This window comes from Vombatus ursinus, unplaced genomic scaffold, assembly GCF_900497805.2.
Source record: "Vombatus ursinus unplaced genomic scaffold, bare-nosed wombat genome assembly UNPS02014775.1, whole genome shotgun sequence".
Taxonomy (NCBI): Eukaryota; Metazoa; Chordata; class Mammalia; order Diprotodontia; family Vombatidae; genus Vombatus; species Vombatus ursinus.
Genome location: NW_020954553.1, coordinates 8,494,359 through 8,513,114, shown reverse-complemented (window position 1 = coordinate 8,513,114; position 18,756 = coordinate 8,494,359). Strand labels below are relative to the sequence as shown.

General features: G+C 49.2%; 1 protein-coding gene across 1 annotated transcript in view; it reads right to left on the bottom strand.

Annotated features, from left to right (window-relative positions):
• The window catches only part of ADGRB2 (adhesion G protein-coupled receptor B2), a 53,856-nt gene extending 36,994 nt beyond the window's left edge, over positions 1 to 16,862 (bottom strand). Inside the window, 1 exon segment of the mRNA XM_027864588.1 lies at positions 16,025 to 16,862. Within this exon segment, the coding sequence (XP_027720389.1) occupies positions 16,025 to 16,853 (829 nt within the window). The 5' untranslated portion in view covers positions 16,854 to 16,862.
• Between the last annotated feature and the right edge of the window lie 1,894 nt (positions 16,863 to 18,756).

Sequence of the window (18,756 nt, the reverse complement as noted above, 5' to 3'; positions counted from 1 at the left end):
CCTGTAAGTCTCAACTAAAGTCCTGTCTTCTACAAGAAGTCTGCCCTAATCCCTCTCCCCTCTGAGATTATTCCCAGTTTATCCTGTCTATATCTAGTTTGTACATAGTCTTTTGCATGTTGTCTCTCCCATTAGATTGTAAGCTCCTTGAGGGCAGAGCCTCTCATTTTTCTTTCTTTGTATCTTCAGTGCTTAGCACAATGCGTGGCACATAGGAAGCATTTAATAAATGTTAGTTGACTGACTGACGACAGCTTTGTGAGAGAGGCAGGGCAGGGGTTATTATACCTATTTTACAGATAAAAAAAAATATGAAGAGGGTCCAGTTCTTTTGATTTCTGGAGTTTCAGAGCCCAGGGATCTCATACTAAGATTATAATAAATCACACTGCTTTTCTGAAGCTACTGACTCCTACTCTTTGGGCACGATTATGCAGCCAGCTGACAATCTACCTAAACAGTATCATCATTCACATTATGGGAGACTTTGTCAAATTCTTAATGCAGTCAAGATATACTGCGCATTTCCCTGAAGGGCCAACCTATTATCCCCATCTCCCCAAATAAATCAGGGTATCTGGACATGATTTGTCCTTAGTCAATCAACATAAGTTTGTAAAGATCACCATATTCTCTTCCCAATGTCCATAGCCACCTATCTGAGAATTGGATCTCATATTTTTGCCAAGGATCAAGTTTGCTTGGCTCTGTTTTCTGGAATGCCACCTTTTCTCCCTTATTTGAGGAAGAAGACGACGACATTTACCCGTCTCCAGTCTTCTGCCACCCTTCCCGTTCTCCACAGCTTCCTTGAGATTACAGATAGTGGGTGTGAGATCACATCAGCGAATTCCTTCAGCACGCTGGGACATAATTTGTCTAGGTCTGGAGGCGCGAACTCATTTAGAAGAGTTAAATGTTCCCTTCCTATCTCATCACCTATCTTAGGCTGCAATTCCTTCTGGATAATGTTTGTTCTTCCCTTTTCCATCTGAAAGCTGTTCTCCTTGTTGGGAAAACAGAAACAAAATGTGAGTAGAATCATTCTGCTTTCTCTCCTTAGCAGACTCGTGTTACTCCACCCACAGCAACAAGAGCTGGGCCTGGAGTCAGGAAGACCTGAGTTCAAATCCAGCCTCAGACACTAATTAGCAGTGTGACCTTGGGCAAGTCACTTAACCCTGTCTGCCTCAGTTTCTTCATCTGTACAATGAGCTGGAGAAGGAAACGGCAAACTGCTCCAGTATCTCTGCCAAGAAAACCCCAAATGGGGTCATGGAGAGTTGGACACAACTGAACAACAACAACTCTACCCACCCCAAAACAGTAGGCCAAGCTGTTCCCTGGCCTGTATTGCCTTCTCAATGAGACCTGTATGTGATGGAGAAGGCCAGCGATCTCTGGCTGAGCTCATTCAATCATTCTTTTTACATACAGTAAATTCCTACTATGTGTAAGATATCATGTTAAGACGTAGGGATAGACAGTCATGGTGTATCTTGATAAATAACAAGCCACTAAGTGCCTACTATGGGCCAGGCACTGTTCTAAGAGCTGAGGATATAAAGAAAGGCAAAAACCATTCCTGGCCTCAAGGAGTGAGCATCTGAACAGAGGTGCACACGCAGCTTTCCGAAAGCTCCCCATTCTATATACGGGAGTGGGGGGTGAGGGAAGTGATAATACAAGAAGGGTAGCAATGAGAGGTCACTGGGGGTCTGCTGGTGGGTGTCACAATGCTGGGCGAGGTTCATGCTGTCAGCCCATTATCTGCCCAGCCAAGCAAGGGACAGGAAGAGAAGCCCTTGTCTGTTGGCACCCAGGCTACCCCATATTCTTTCCCTTTGAAGGCTGAAATCAACAGGATAAACACATTTGGGAGGAGATGAGAAAGACACAGTTTGATCTGACAGCCTCTCCTCCCCTAAATCAGCTTAACCCCATTAACATCCTGGGATAACCCTCCACCCCTGTAACACTCTAGTATCAACTCTAGGCCCTCCAGGCCTCCTATGGATGGCCCCAGGATCCTGCATCCCCTACAGACAATCTCTCAAAAATCCCAGGGAAAATCATGGGACCTTACATTCTCCCTCTAGGGGCACCCCTATTCCTGCCAGGGATATCTCTAAGGGGTGGCTCTGATATCCTGAACCTTCAATGGAATGCTTTAGCCCTGACACCCCTTAAGGATGGCCCAGAGCCCATATGGCCCACTAAGAATGCCCATGGGAAGACCTGCTGGGGAATTCTGAAGTTCCATAGCTCAGAAACTATTGCTGCCATGCGCCGGGGACTCTGGCCTGTCCCTGGGCTCACCACTACCCCTTCTATTCCTTCAGCAGGTGAAATGGGCCACCCCAGGGGCTCCCCCTGCACAGTCATCCCCTGCCTGGAACACTGGTTTTCACAGAGGCTCCTGGTCATTCAGCCTATCAGTCCTTTGGGTACATGAAGCCAGAGTACAGAACTATGATGACTCAGTCTCCCTGGGCTTTCAGAACCTAGCTGGACCAGCCTGTTTCCTAGATCTGTAACCATCCCCAGGACAAACTTTCTGAGCCATATGCCACCAAAACACCTCTCATCCTCTCATCCCTAATCCTGAACCTCAAGCTGCGTCTTCCCTTTCCATACCCCTTTCTTCTTCCTCCTTCTTTTCCTCCTCCCAACCTAACAGAGTGCCTGCATAGGAAGGACTTAATTTACAAGAGAAGAATAAAGTTATAATTTACAGCTATAACAGGGGACAAGCCTACTCAGAGTGTGATGAAATAATCTGCCCAATGCAATAGCAGGAGAGCTCCCCCACTTACCAAACCTGCCTAGATACCCATTTCCCAGGCCCTCCTGCAAGGTCCTGCCACGTGGTAAACTTGGTGTGAGTCAACAGCGAAGCAGCAGCCAGAGATGTAAGTGTGACCTTGGGCTGTTTCCACAGGCATAAGTCAACATCAAGGAAGGTAAGGATCCCATTGTCGAGTCATCAAGCCTCTATTAATGCCTGCTATGTGCTAAGCACTGTGCTAAGTGCTGGGGATACAAAGGAAGGCAAAAAAAAAAACCCCAGTCCCCACTCTCAAGGAACTCGGTGTAATGAAGGAGACAACGTGCAAATAACTATGTTGTTGTTCAGCTGTTTTTCAGTTGTATCTGACTCTTCGTGACCCCATTTGGGGTTTTCTTGGCAAAGACACTGGAGTCGTTTGCCATTTCCTTCTCCAGCTCATTTTACAGATGAGGAAACTGAGGCAAACAGTGTGAAGTGACAAGCCCAGGGTCACACAGCTAGGAAGTGTCTGAGGCTGGATTTGAACTCATAAAGATATGAGTGGTCCTGACTCCAAGCCCTATACTCTATCCACTGCCCCAACTGTATACAAATATGAGATAAGCAGGATAAACTGGAGATTAAGGCTGTAAGATTAAGGAGGACTGGGAAAGGCTTCTTACAGAAGGTGGGATTTCAGTTAGAACTTGGAGGAAGTCAAGGAAGAGACGAGATGGGAGAGAGTTTCAGGCATGGAGGAGAGAGCCAGAGACAATGCCTGGAGTGGGGAGATGGAGTGTTGGGTTTGAGGAAGAGCAAGGAGGTCCGGGTCCCTGGACCACAGAATACAAAAGTGGGAGTAAGGTGGAAAAAGACTGGAAAGGCAAGAAGAAGGGCAGGTTATTAGGAAGAGCTTTAAAAGTCAAACAGAGGATTTGATATTTAAGCTTGCCACTGGAATTGATTGAATAATAATAATAAATGATAGTTAATAAGTAATAAATGATTAGTAATCCATAATTAATAAATGGTTACTGATTGATTGAATAGGAGAGTGATGGGGTCAGACCTGTACTTTAGGAAGATGATTTTGACAGCTGAGTAGAGATGGATGGCAGTGTGGAGGGCTTGAGACAGGGAGACCGATCAGATAATTCCTATCATAATAATCCACTGTCCTCTGGCCTCATCAGGCCACACATCTGGAGTTCAGTTCAGGGTGCCACATTTTTGGAAGGAAATTGACAAACTGGAGCATGAGATCAGGAAGGTGAGTGGACGGATCCCTCAATCAACAAGCAATTATTAAGCCCCTACTGTATGCCAGGGACTGTGGATACAAAGAAAGGCAAAAACATGGTCCCTGGCCTCAGGGTGCTTGAAGACCAAATGAATGACCTGGGCATGTTTAGGCTGGAGGAGAGAAGACACAGTGGAGATATTAAGATCTCAGAAGTCATCTTATCGAACGTTCTTGTTTTATAGATGAGGTAAATACGGCCCAGAAAGGAGAAGTTGCTTCTTTACAGTCACACAGGTGACTAGCAGATAGAGAATCTTCATCGGGGTCCTCTGACTCCAAAGCCATCAATCTTTCCATAATTGATGTCTTCAAGTGTCTATGGAAGAGGACTCAATGCTTACTCTTGGCCCCGGAGGGCAGCCTTGGAACAATGGGAGACGGTGTGGTCCGAGGGAAAGAGCACCGGACCCACTTTCAGATAAATGCTTATCTGACACTTCCTGCCCAGGCAGGGGCACTTGGCTTCTCTGGCCTCCCCTTCCTCGTTTGCAAAATGCAGGAAGGGGTACCAAAGGGCCTCCAAGGTGCCGCCTAGATCTAGACTGAGGAAAATTGAATGGAAGATTCAGCTCAGGCTATACCTTTTGTCTATCTTTTGTACATACCTATATAGGTACGTGATAGGATAGAGGAAGTCAGGTGGCACCATAGTGAACAGAGCCCCGGTCCTGGAGTCAGGAAGGTCTGGGTTCAAATCCCACCACAGACACCTACTAGCTATTGGGGTTTAACCCTGGGCAAGTCACTTAATCATTGTCTGCCTCAGTTTCTTAAACTGTGAAATAGGAATCATAATAGCAACTACCTCGTAGAGCTGTTGCGAGGGTCAGATGAAATATTTGTAAAACGTGCTTAGCAGAGTGCCTAGAACATAGTAGGCACTATGTAATACCAGCTACTACTGCTGTGAGGAGGAGGAGGAAGAGGAAGAAGGAGAATGGAAGCTCCTCCGGGGCCAGGACTATCTCACTCTTGTCTTTGCATTCCCAGTGTCTGGACCAGAATCTGACACTCAGTAGGGGCTTGATAAATAGTTGATTTATTGATCTTTCCAGCTCGCCAATTCAGTGAGCCAGGACGTCCCAAGCGCAGACTCTGCCACCTCATGAGAGCTGCGTGAGCGAGGTACCAGATGAGATAACAGACGGATGATGATACACTAAAGGGGGGACGAAGAAGCCAACGCCCGCTCCCCAATCAAGTGATGTCCTCGCCTGGCTGAGTGTGAGCCTGGGATGACTTCAAAGGTACATGAGCCAGACCCAGTCTGAAGGGAAACATCGTTCTTGTTCAAGGTCCATCAAAGGTTTGGACTTGACCTTAAGGATCAGAACGGGTCAGGCAGCTGGTGGCACAGTAAATAGAGCACCAGGCTTAGAGCTGGGAAGACACGAGTTTAAATCGAGCTGCAGACACTCACTTGCTGTGTGACCCTGGGCAAGTCACTTAACTGCCTTCTGCCTTAGTTTCCCTTTCTGTAAATGGGGATCATGATAGCATCCACCTCCCTGGGTTGTTGTGAGGATCAACTGAGATAATATTTGTAAAAGGCTTAGCACAGTCCTTGGCACATAGTAGGCCCTTTATAAATGCTACCTTGCTATCTACCTTTCTTCCTTCTTCTTTTCTTCCCTCCTTCCCTTCCTTCTTTCTTTCCTTCCTTCTTCCCTTCCCCTTTTCTTTCCTTTCTTCCTCCCTCCCTTTTCTTTCCTTCCCTTTTTCCTTCCTCCCTCCCTTTTTTCTTTCCTGTTTCTTCTTCCCTCCCTCCTTTCCTTTCCTTTCTCCCTCCCTTCTTTCCTTCCCTTCTTCCTCCCTCCTTTCCTTTTTTCTTTCCTGTTTCTTCTTCCCTCCCTTTCCTTCTTTCTTTCCTCCCTCCCTTCCCTCCCTTCTTTCTTTCCTCCCTCCCCTCCCTCCCTTCTTTCTTTCCTTTCTTCTTCCTTCCCTTCTTTCCTACCTTCCTTCTGGACTAAGCCTACAGGATCAAGCCACATAAAAAGTTCTGTAGTCAATAGACTGGCTTAGACTAGAAATGAAGTGGCACCCAGCCTGAGACTTTTATTTATACTTCCAATGATCTCACTTTGGTGTTTTACTTCAGAATTAGTATATTTTTGTTGCCCTCAAAGACAAATTCTAGAAAATCGGCTCTAGTCGCTGTTCACGACTAAAGATGGGAGAGAGAAGGGACGGTGAGGGCAAAGGCCAGACTCAGGTATCCGGTGAGGATGGTAGGGGCCAAAGAAGAGAGGAGTTAATTAGGGATCAGGGGTGGCAGTGCTCCAAGCCCAGGGACCAAGAGGGCTCAGGGGGCTCCCAGCACGCCCAGAAAGTCAGGAGAATTGAATGCTCTGAAGCCAAAGGTCTCTTGGATCGGCTCCAAGGAGGAGCTAAAACAGGGGGAAGTTGACCCAGTTTAATGAGGCTTAAAGTCCTACCCTAGATCCTTCAGATCCTTTCTGGAAGGTTTTCTTCTTTGGTGATGTGCTAAGCTGATGGCCCATTTCCGTCTGTGCTCTCTGCCACCCCTGCCCCGGCTCCTGAGGTGCCCAAATCCCCTGTGGCTCTCCCGGCCTGAGTGAGAAAGGAAATCCTGTCTTCCTCTAATCCCAATGGGACAGGATCAGAGAGGGGTAAATGAGAGAATGTCTCTCCACATTTGCAAACATAACTGCCATAAGCTGGTGCCTTATCTTGCTCTGAATTTCCCAGAAAAGCCATCTTTTTTTATTAACCCAGCTGCCTTTCCTTGGGGGACGTAAGGTTTTTATTCTTGTTGCTTAAGCCAAGAGACCCAGAGACCCCAGAAGCAGTGTGCTGCGGGAACGGCTGCAGGGGCAACACTGGGCCCTTAAGGGGTTTTCCCAGGGAATCACAGAATATCAGAGCAGGAAAGGACATGGGAGAACATCTGGACCTCCCCCCTCATTTCACAGATTTGTTTTTGTTTTGTTTTTATTTCTGACTTTCATATTCTTTATTAAATTGGTGATATGAGTAAATTCATCTCAAAAAGTGCCCACTATGTGCCACACACTAGAGATACAGAAAACACTCCCTGCCTTCAAGGGGTATATTCTATAGTTTGGGACTGATAGAATTTAGTTCCTTTAAAATGCATTCTTTCTGAGTATGTATGGGTTTTTTTCTCCTTGTAAATAGACCATAGAAAATGCATTCTTTTGGTATGGAGCATGCAGAGATAGTAGGGAGAACAGAAAGAGTAATCTAATGGAAGAGGTCTTTGGGATTCCCTTATGATGGCATCAGCGGCAGAAGGGAGGCTTGGGTAGTCAGGGACGGGCTCCAGGAAGGTCTCTGAACTTCAGGACCTGAGACGTCTTAAGGGAAAGGTATATGGATAATATGGTATGTGGTATATGGATATAACGGAATGCTACTGAGTACACCATTAGAAATAATGAAATGGAGAGTTTCCAAAAAAAACTAGGAAGACCTGTATGAACTGATACAGAGTGGCATCAAGACAAGTCAGGAGGAGATCTGAGCCACCTTAGAAAGTAGGGAAGGGTCAAATCACTAAAAATTAAAGAAATGTAAATTAAATCAACTCTGAGTTTTCACCTTTGATTGACAAAGATGACAAAAATGACAATTAGTAGAGGAATTGTAGGAAAACAGGCACACTGATGCGTTGTTGGTAGAGCTGGTGTTGAATTTCCAGGCATTCTGAAATTTATTAATTAATTTATTTATTGTTAATTAATATTAATAAATTTATTACCTAATAAAATGACAATAATAGCATTTGTGTAGTGCTTTAAGGTTTGTAAAGTGCTTTATAAATATTTTACTTCATTTTATTCAATTTGGAACTATTCTCCCCCACCAAACTAAACTAAAAGCACTAAATTGTACATACCCTTTGACCTAGGGATACTACTTACTGCTTGGCCTATATCCCAAAGAGATCAAAAAAAGATTAAAAAAAAAAACATGCACAAAAGGACAATGCTATTGTTTATAGCAGCTCTTATGGCAGTAGTAAAAAAAAAACTGGAAGCCAAGGGTGCCCATCTATTGGGGAATAGCGAAACAAATCATGGTATATGGATATAATGGAATGCTACTGAGTACACCATTAGAAATAATGAAATGGAGAGTTTCCAAGAAAACTAGGAAGACCTGTATGAACTGATACAGAGTGGCATCAAGAGAATAATTTGTACAATAACACTAACATCATAAAGAAAAAGGCAAGAGAACTCTAATCAACGCAAAGACAAATCACAATTTCAGAAGACCAAGGTTGAGGCACGTTCCCTACTTGCTGTCATCAAGGTAATGGACTCAAGGTCAAAAGTGACACGGACATATTTGGATATGGTCGGTATTGGAATCTACTTTGCTTTACTATGCATAATTATGAGAGTTTTCTTTCTTTTGTTCAAGGGGAAAAGGAGATGAGAAGGAAAAATGAATGCTTGATAATTGAAAAAAATAATTTTAAAAAATTTTAACAAAGTAAGGAAAGGTGAAAGTCCAACGGTCAAAAACAAAGGTCTCTGGGTCAACCCCTGGGAAGAGCTGGAATCCCTGAGGAGCTATAACCCAAATAAGCGAAGCCTCAAACCCACACCAGGATCTCAAGCTCAAAAGTGTTGGCTTTTCCAAAACCTTTTCCATGTTGTTAACCTTACATCTCTGTTGGGAACGTCAGACCAGGATTATTATCCCCATTTTGCAGAGGGGTTCGGAGAGGGGAAGGTGTCTGCCCAACGTCAAAAAGCTGGTGGCAGCGATAGGTAAGATTTCAGCTTCTAGACAATGAGCCCCATGGTAGGGTATCTGCTGCCTGGTGCTCTAGGAGAAAGAGCATTGGCGGTGGGACTCAGGAAAACCTGGTTCGAGCCCCAGCACAAAGACTGAGTAGCTGTATGACCTACGCCAAAAACCTTCTGGAGTCACGGTTTTCATCTATAAAATGGAGAAATGGTATCTGCATGACTTAACTCACGGGCTTGCAGTAAGGAAAGCAAACTGTGAATCTCAAAGTGCTAATTACCTACATGTTATAATATTATCATCAGGAAGTACTGCTGGGTAGTCAATCAACACCCCTGAATGGAAGAGGTCATGGCCACAACGCTCTGGCTATCATTGACTTCACAGTCAGACAGGTTGCCTCTCGCACGCCTGAATTGTGGTCTATACCTCTATCCATATATTCCAGAAGGGAGTTCCTGGAAAGGGAGAATGAGGTTCTGTTCTCCCCTGGGGAGCTCCATAGGCAGAGCACTTGACCAGGAAGATCTGAGTTCAAATCCAGCCTCATGCACTTACTAACTGTGCAACCTAGGGCAAGTCACTTAACCTCTGTTTGCCTCAGGTTTCCTCAATTGTAAAATGGGGATCATAACAGCACTTTGCTCCCGGGGTTGTTGTGATGATCAAATGAGATAATATTTTAAAAGCGCTTAGCATAGTGCCTGACACACAGTCAGCACTATGTAAATGTTAGTTAATTATACTTATTGTTAAATGAGATAACATTTATAAAGCATTTAGTACAGTACCTGGCACATAGTTGGTGCTTAATAAATGTTTGTCCCCCTTCCCACCTCCCCTACACATAGGACACACTAAACAGGGAATTTCTTCCCTGGAATTCTTTTAGAATCTTTTTGTTTGTTTGTTTGTTTTGTCTTGTTTTTTGGAGGCTCCCAGGGTTAAGTGACTTTCCCAGAGACACACAAGAATCTCACAGAAACTTACAGGTCCTCTGGTACAACCACGAAGAGAAGCTTCTGGCCCTCTTCCACCAACAGGCAAGAAGACAAATGAAGTAACTCCCAAAAAATTCTGGGATGGGCCGACAAGCAAAGGTAAAGTAACTACATTTAGGTTCAAAAAATCAATTGCACAAGTACAGAATGGGAAGCTACACCTTGATCCAAGGACATATGAAAAAGGTCTCAGCTGATCCACCAGCTCAATGTGGGCCAACAGTGTGATGCAGCTGCTAAAAAAAAAAAAGAGAGAGAGAGAGATGATCTTAGGCTATATTAATAGAAGTTTAATATCCAGGGGAGAAGAGGGGAGAACAGTCTCATTGTCCTAGCATGCCAGTTCTGACATTTACTCAATGTTGGAGGGTAGGCAAGTCACTTAACCTAAGCTGCTGTTCTCATTTATAAAATGGAAATAATAATATTTGCAACACCCATCTCGGAGGACGGGTGTAGGAAAGTTGTTACTCTCTATTTCCTGTACCCTGCTGCTCCAGCCAAACTAAATGACTCACGGTTCCCCAAATTTGGCCCACACTCCCCCACCGCCATGCCTTTGTTGCTGCTGTTCCTAGAATGCTCTCCCTTCTCATTTCAGCCCGTCCAAATCCTCTCATCCTTCTCCACAAAGCCCTCCCTTCTCTTCTCGACTGAAAGTGGCCCTGACGGGGATCTCCCTTCCTCCATGGCAGGCTGGGTCCTGCAGCTCATCCCTGCCTGCCTCCAGGAAAACAAATCACAGAGGCAGTTGGTAATAGCAATAAGGAACATGGGAAGGGAAGGGAGGAGGGAAAACACAAATTATGAATGAGGAGGTAGAGGCAGCATTCTCCTGCCCCAGGCACCAGCGTGCCACCTTCTCGTGTTCCTCGCAGCTGGCACCAGACGCCGATTCCCCAGTAACTAAAGGTTGGAAAGCAAGAACTATGGGATCTGCTCCCCTACCAAGTGATGGGGACCCCAGCTGGGACTGCCAGCCTCCTGCTGCCACTCCTAGGGCACCTTACCCCTGTCAGCCAGACCCAGCTCCCCCTTCCCACCCGTCTGCCTGTCCCCGGGCCCAAGCAACTGCCCCCCCCCTAGCATCCAAGCCCGCAGAGGATGCTGCCTCCACCCCCTACTCCTTCCTGTTCCTTCCTCGCCCCACACCCCCCCCACTTAACAGATTGCAGCAACAAGATGGTACAAATTTATAGCTCAACTCACCAAAAATAACAAGAGATCTATCAAAGGCAGTTTGCGTGAAATTAACAGGCACCCAGACCCTCTTGTCAAACTCAGGTTCGACACTGAGGAGGGCCCAGGTGCCAATGCCGCTCTGTCCCCTGCCCCCCTCTCCTCCACCAGCTTCCTATCCACTCCCCTCCCAACCTCCTCCGGTTCTCCGCCCCCCCTTTCCTCCTGCTACGGCTGCTTTCCATCCCATTTCTCTTCTCCCTGCCAGGCCTCCCCTCCCTCCCCTCCGGCTTCCCTGCTCCTCCCTCCTGCCTATCCTGCTCAAGGCCACGTCCCTGCCTGCCCTGGTCCAGACTGGCTCAGCAGCAGCCTCCGGTGCTTGGCAGGGCAGCTGTGGGTGAGGGCCCTCACTCCTCATTTGGCGTGGCTGCAGAAAGCCCAGCAGGACCCAGAGGGCTCCCAGCCTACACACCGGGCGTGTCCCCCCTCAACCAGGTTGGGAGATGCCACAGCTCTGCCAGGAGGGACAGTCACGATGAACAGTGCCTAGCTAACGGGGCAGGCTCTGGGTTACAGTGCAAAACCACTAAATTCACAAAACCTCAGCCTGCAGGCTAGTCCTGTGACTTACTAGCTGAACAAGTCAGGAAGTCACTTCTGCCCTTGGAGCCTCAGTTTCCTTCTCTGTAAAAGGGAGGTGTGTCATGGGAGGGGGCAGGAATTTAATCCCTAAGGTCCCTCTTCCAGCTCCAATTCCTATAATCCCTATGACCAAACTCACAGCTGCCCTTACCAGGCATCTACTGGCAGAGCATCCGGAGATGGAGCCATTCCCAGGAAGCTGGCTCCATGGCAGAGTTGGTACCAAGCAAGTCCAGCGTGCGCGCATACACACACACACACACACACACACTCAGCTATCACAATAAAGTGTCTCCCATGTGCCACTGACTCCCATCACAACCATCTTGATCTCCAGAGATCCAAAAAATCCAGCTCCTTTTTCTTTCCTCCCTCCCTCCCTTCCTTCCTTCCTTCCTTCCTTCTTTCCTTCCTTCCTTCCTTCCTTCCTTCTTTCCTTCCTTCCTTTCTTCCTTCTTTCCTTCCTTCTTTCCTTCCTTCCTTCCTTCCTTCCTCCCTCCCTTCCACCTCTCTCAGCAGGTAGGGCCTTAAGCCTTGCTCCAGAGCTTTAGAGCCACAGATGACAAAGGGTGAACACCAGAGGGCTGGAGGTTAGAGGAAAGGGTCAGGGTCTCTGTCTCCTCCCGCTTCCTCCCAGCTCCTGGGCCAAGCGTAGGAAATTGGAGTTGCCTCTCCGCTCCCCACCCGCCTTCTCTCTCCCATCCCCACGTATTCCTGATCACAATCTGTCCGCTGCAAAATGCCAGCCCATCTCCCTGCTGCCGATACAGCCATCCAGCTGGCTTGGCACAGAGGGGGTGGGGGAAGCAGTGTGGGAGAGGCCAAACGTTTGGCACAAATGGCAGTGCCATGTAGGCACGGTCCTCTCCAGACCCTGGCAGTGGCACTGGCCCCAGAGACACTCCCTGCCACGGAGAACAAAGCGTGTCGTGCCGAGCGCCTGCTATCCCTGCTAATTGGCACTAATCTGTCCAATGATGGTCCTAGGTAGTGCAGGAGGTAGCAGAAGGGAAGGCCGCCTCCCACTGCACCCACGGGCCTCCGTATACTATAGCAACCGGCGTGCCCTCCTGGAGTGCAAGGCTGCCTGCAGGCCCCTCTCCCATCAAGAGAGCGAAGCCAGATCCTCCCAGTGCCCATTTGTGATGACAGCCACCTGCACTTCTCCCCGGAGGCTCGCCTTCATGGGCGACAGCCTCCGAGAAATGCCATGTGGATGAAGAATGATTTGTAGCAGACAAGGGATAGGGTAATGCCAAGGGCAGGGAGGGTTATCCCCACCATGCCACAAGATACAGCCTCATGATTTTAACTGTCAGAGATGACTGGCAGGCGAAAGACTCTGTGAGCATCGGGTCTCCTGCCCTGGCCTGGGGTCCTAGTCCTCAAGCTGTACCCTCCACGTGTATATCTCTCAAAGCCACCACTGCTATCATCTTTGGCTCTCTGTTGCTGGAGCTGAGGGGGCCAGGCCTTCCAGGGTGCTCCATTCCCTCAACAGACCACCCTATCCCAGCCCCCAATGTTTCCTGGCTCTCAAAGTCACCAGGGTGACGAACCAAATCCTGCTTCCGGCTTCACAACAACTCGCCATCCCCTGGCACAGTGCCCTGGATGGCACAGTGCCTGGATGGTGCCCGCCTGTGTGGGCAGAGCCTCCCTCTCTGACCGCTCCGCAGACTGAGGGGAAAGCCAGACAGGAATATCTTCCCCTTCAAGTGGAAGGGAAACTGAGGGGAGGTTTCCTCCCCATCAACCTTCCCACCCAACTCTATGCTTCCTTTCCCAAAGCCACGTCCGCCTTGCTATGTGCCCTGGAGGAGAGCAGAGAGAATAATAAAATCACTGGATATACGGCCCTACTCTCCTTGGTTATGTTCAACAAAGAAACGAAATTCAATTTCCTCTTGAAGGCCCTAAATCTGAGGTCCCAGCCCCTCCGCCCTGGGTTTCCTGCTCATAGTAAGCATCTAAAACCTTTTCAGTATTACCCCTGCCTCCCTGAGCTGGCCCAGTCACCACAACCCAGGCCTCGAGGACCTGGGACTGTTACTTGACTGGAAGACTTTATCAGTAGCTGCAGGGCCAGGCTTCACTGGGACCCTGCCCTCATGGGCCTGGGGGATGGGGAGATTGGGTGGCACACAATCTGAGAATAATAAGGTGGCCCCAAACTTCCTCTATTCTGGACCCTGGAGCTCCCTCCCAGTGCTTAGGTCAGAGGAGGTGGTAATCACAACAATCTCTTTGCCCCTAAGATGCAAGATAATGTTTTTAAATAATTCTTATATATATGATCTCGAGCGCTGGAGGTGGTATTTTCTCCCAATAGACAGAAGAGGAAAATGAGGCTCGTACAGATCCTAGGCTTTGGAAGGGACCACAAAGGCCATTTGAACAACCCCTCTTTATTTTACAGAGGAAGAAACAAGCCCAGGAAGGGACAGGAATTGCTGGAGGTCACATGAACAGAAGTGGGGGCTAGAAACCAGGTCTCCTGACCCCCACTTCTCAGGTTCTCTCCATCAGGGTAAGGGCCAGAGAAGATAAAAGAAGGCAGCACCCAGCCCACCTGGACCTGGGAATCCTGGAAGGGGAGGAGGAGAGAGCACCGGAACACAAAGGCTTGGGGGAAAACCTAGGGTCTTGGTCTGGCCAGAGATACAGAGAGAAACATGCCCTGCACACCAATCATTGCACCTCTCATCCCTTCACTTCCTGCTGATCCCTCATAAAAGGCTTAGTCAAGACTGCCTCGGGAACTGGGGACAATTCACAGAAGCAGAGAAGCCTGGAGAAAGAAAGGGAAGGGAGGGGAGGAGAGGGGGTGCCCACAGCAAAACCCTGACTCAGCAATCCAGAGGTAGCTGCTGCTACAAGCCCTCTGCACTGGGGGAGCAGGAAGCCTGGGTCCCCATTCAGATGAGGGCTTCTGCCTGAGGGGTGTACAGCAGGCCCAGAGCTTTCCTCGGGGCTTGGGAATAGGAGTGATGCTCTGGACTTTGGGAGGTCCTGGGCAGCTCCCATGGGCCCTCAGAAATCCTTGGGAGTCATGTATATGTGGGTTTGCTTAGCTGGCTCCCTCCTCCTTCCTGTCAGATTGCCTCTGATGTCAGTCCAGAGACAGGTGCATAGGGCGGGGCGAGGCTGGGGTGACACAGTAGGACTGACTCCTCCAGGCCCTGGGCCCTCGCCTTCCGAGGGGGGTGTTCTCAGTTCCAGCTGAGAAGTTTGAAAAGCTTGGAAGAAATGAAAGTCAGCCTCAACCTCTGGTGACATGAAGTAGGGAGGCTCTGGGGGCCAGACACGCTGGGGCCAGTCAGCAAAGCCCCAGACCATGGCCCTGCTCCGTCCAGAACTTCAGTCCTGATGACATGTGTCTCAGAGGACGCAGGAATGAAAAGGGAGAGGCCTGGACTCAGCTCCATTCAGTCACCCCAAAGGGCACCAGGAGCGCCCACCCAGCGCCCAGGATTCTGACTCATTCCAAACTCTGGGGGCCCTCTCCTCTGCCGGTGTCTCTAATCTCTCTCCCTCTCTCTCTCGCTCTCTCTCTTTCCCTCTCCTCTTCTCTCTCTTTCCCTCTTCTCTTCCCTTCTCTCTTTCCTTCCCCTTTCCTCTCCCTCTTTCCTTCTCCTTCCCTCTCCTTCTCTCTTTCCCTCTCCTCTCCTCTTCTCTCTCTCCTTCTCTTTCTCTCTCTCTCTCTCTCCCTGTCCCTAACTTCCTTCATTTCTCTTCAGTCCTTTTCCATCTCTGTGCCTCACCTCTCCTCCATATCTGTCCTGGAGCCTCCTCCTTCACTAACCAGGCTTCAGGCTCCCCTACTTTCTCTCCTCTCTATGGCTCCATCCATCGGCCCTCCCTTCTCTCCCTCTGCCTTAGTCTCCCTTTTCTCTGGCCAGATCTCTTCCTGACCCCTCTAGTCTCATCTCCCCCTCCTTCTCCTCATGTCCACGTCCTCTTGCTCCTCTCTCTCTGCCTCGGTCTCCCCCATCCTCTTTCCTCTATGTCCTAGTCTACTCATTCTTCTCTGAATGTACCCTAGTCTCCATTTTACCTGTCTTAGTCTCCCCTGACTCTTCTCTCTGAGCCCAAATCTCTCCCTCCCACTCCTCTCTCTGTGTCCCAGCCCCCCACCACATACACTTCTCTCCACCTGTCTCAGTTTCTCTCCAATCCCTTCTCTGTGCCTCAATCTTTCTTGATCCAGCCTTTCCCAGGCAGGAGTTAATAGGGTTACCAACTAGTCTGTAGGGCCAGAAGGGCCCTGGGGAGGGTCCTTCTGACTCCAGGAGCCCGTATACCCAGAGGCTTGCACACACACCAGCCCCCCTCCCTCAGCCAGACCCTGGAGCTCTTGTCTCCAGGGGCTGGAAGCAAACTCACCATATCTTATCTCAGGTGGGAAGAGGTCATTGCTGCTGCCTGCGTGGAGGTCAGCCTCCCCTGGCGGGCTCCCTGGCACCAGGGCATTAGAGAGGGTCTGGCTGCGGGGAGGGGCAGGAGCAGTGGCTGGGGGGGCCGGGGGCACAGCCTCCTCCCCCTGGCAGCTGCAGCCTGGCTGGGAAATGCCACAGGCCCGGCCTGCGGCCCGCCCGCACTCCTGGCCCCAGCGGCACAGCACCCCACAGGTGAACTGGCTTGAATTGTTGTTATTGATAAGTAACACCTCCACAAAGCGGAACTCCAGGGCCGAGGGCGCCAGCAAGCGGGGCGCCTCCCAGGGCTCCGCCGTCAGGCAGAGCTGCACAAAATTCTTGTCAAAATGAAGAAAGGTATAGGGGTTGGAGCCTTGGCACAGCTCCAGGCCACCCCCCACCTCTTCCTCCTCTTGCCGCAGTCCAGCCTGGGCCGCCGCTGCCGCTGCCGCTGCCTGCTCCTGCTCGGGCTCCGGCTCCGGCGCCTGCTCCGGCGCCTGGCGGAGGCAGGTGAAGTTGGCCAGGTAGTGATCCAAGGGCAGAAGCCTGGGCGAGAAGTGGGCACACACCTGGTCCTGGCGGTTGAAACGCAAGTAGAGAGAGTACTTGGTGGGGTCTGGGTTCTCCAGGGTCCAGGAGCAGCCTGAGGCGATGGTGGGAAAGAGGTCCTGAAGGGAGAAGGCCCCGTAGAGGACTCCCGAGGCCAAGGCCGAGCAGGCGCTGGGGGCAGGGTCAAAGGCCGCAGTGAGGCGCAGGGACAGAATCGCAGACAGTAAGAGGGGACAGGCCGGGGTCATCCTATGTCACTTGCCCTGCAAGAGATCAGAGGTCAGCGGGTCAGTATCATGTCCAGCACTGGACTTCTCCTGTCCTACTCCCACCCCCTCGTACATGCCCAAACACACTCACACACACCCCCATATCCCCATCTAGCCCCGCTCTATCTCTCTACCCCCAACCATCCATCCCTTTCAGCATCAATGTCCCAGAGCCCGACTCCACAGCAGCAGCCTTCCTCGCCTTGAGACGCCTCCGCCCTGGAACCTGCTCTCTCTACTGGCGAGTCCCTGGCCCAAGCCATCATTTCAGGGGTAGCCTCAGACACACCCACTCTGTGGATTTCTCCACCTTCCCCCATTCCGCTTCCCCTTTATGCGCTGTATATCCCCCATCAGAATGGAAGCCCCTTGAGGGCAGGAACTGTCTTGTTTGTTCTATTGGAATCCCCAGCCTCAGCACGGTGCTGAGCACATAGGAAGCATTCTCTAAATGTTTTATCTGTCGAGCTGCTGAAATAATCTTTCTCAAGCACTGAAGCAGTCACTCTTCTGCTCAAAAATCCTCAGTGGCTCCTTATCGCTTTCTGTATAAAGTTGAAATTCCTACCGACATTAGTAGTACTACTCCTTATCATGTGCCATACATTCCAGGAGTGGGACCTGCGGCCTCGAAGCCAGGCGTGACCCTCTAGGTCCTCAAGTGCGGGAGGACCTAGAGGGTCACGCCTGGCTTCGAGGCCGCAGGTCAGGTTCCCCACCCCTATTCTAGACAAGCCTTTGCTCCTGCGGTTGCCTGGAGTATGTGGAGCCGAGAGTCCTTCAATTTATATCAACAAGCATTTATTAATTGCCTTGCTTTAGTACTTCAGAACTGAATGACTGTAGGTAAATCACTTTCCCTCTCAAACCTCACTTTCTCACTTTCTCTATCTGTCTATAAGGGTAATAATCCTTGCACTGCCTAACTCGCAGGCTTGCTGGGAGGAAAGCAGTTTAATAAAAACCTGAAGAGCTGTAGAGACAGCATCCACTACCAGGGAGGCAGTCACAGGATCTGAGTTGAAATCCTGATTCTGCCCCTTTGCTCCCTGTGTTAAATGAAGGCAAATCATTAGCCTCTGCCTTCATTTTTTCCTCATCTGTGAAATGTGGGAGTTGGAGAGTGGCCTGACCGTCCCGGTCCTCAGTTTCTTCCTCTGCAGAATCAAAAGGCTACACCAAATGGCTTCAGAGCTCCCTTCCAGCTTCCTTTCTATGACCCCAAGAGCCAATGATTTTCCCTCTCGTACAGATTCAGCAACTGAGACCCAGAGAGGAGACCCAGCCAGACTCAACAACCTCTAAGGTTCTTTCTAGTTCTAAATCTGTGGTCCTATGACCTGCCATGTGCCAGCCATAGTTCTAGGAGCTGGAGATATAAAGTTTAAAAAAAATGGTTCTTGTCCTCAAGGGGCTTATAGTTAGATGGCACGGTGGATTGAGTGCCAGATCAGGAGTCAGAAGACCTGAGTTCAAATATTGACTAGCTGTGTGATCCTAGCCAAGTCACTTAACCTCTGTTTATCTCAGTTTCCTCATTTGTAAAATGGGGATAATAGTACCTACCTCCCAGGGTTGTTGAGAGGATCCAATGAGATAGTAATTGTAAAGAGCTTAGTACAATGCATAGTACACAGTAGGCACTCAAGAAATGCTTATTGGATTGGATTGTTATGGAGACCAAAGAAGATATTTGTAAATCACTTAGCACAGTGGTGGTACACAGTAGGCACTTAACAAATGTCTGTTGGATTGGATTGTTGTGGAGACCAAAGAAGATATTTGTAAAGCACTTTGCATAGTACCCAGTACATAGTAGGCACTTAATAAATGTCTATTGGATTGGATTGTTGTGAGAACCAAAGAAGATATCTGCAAAGCA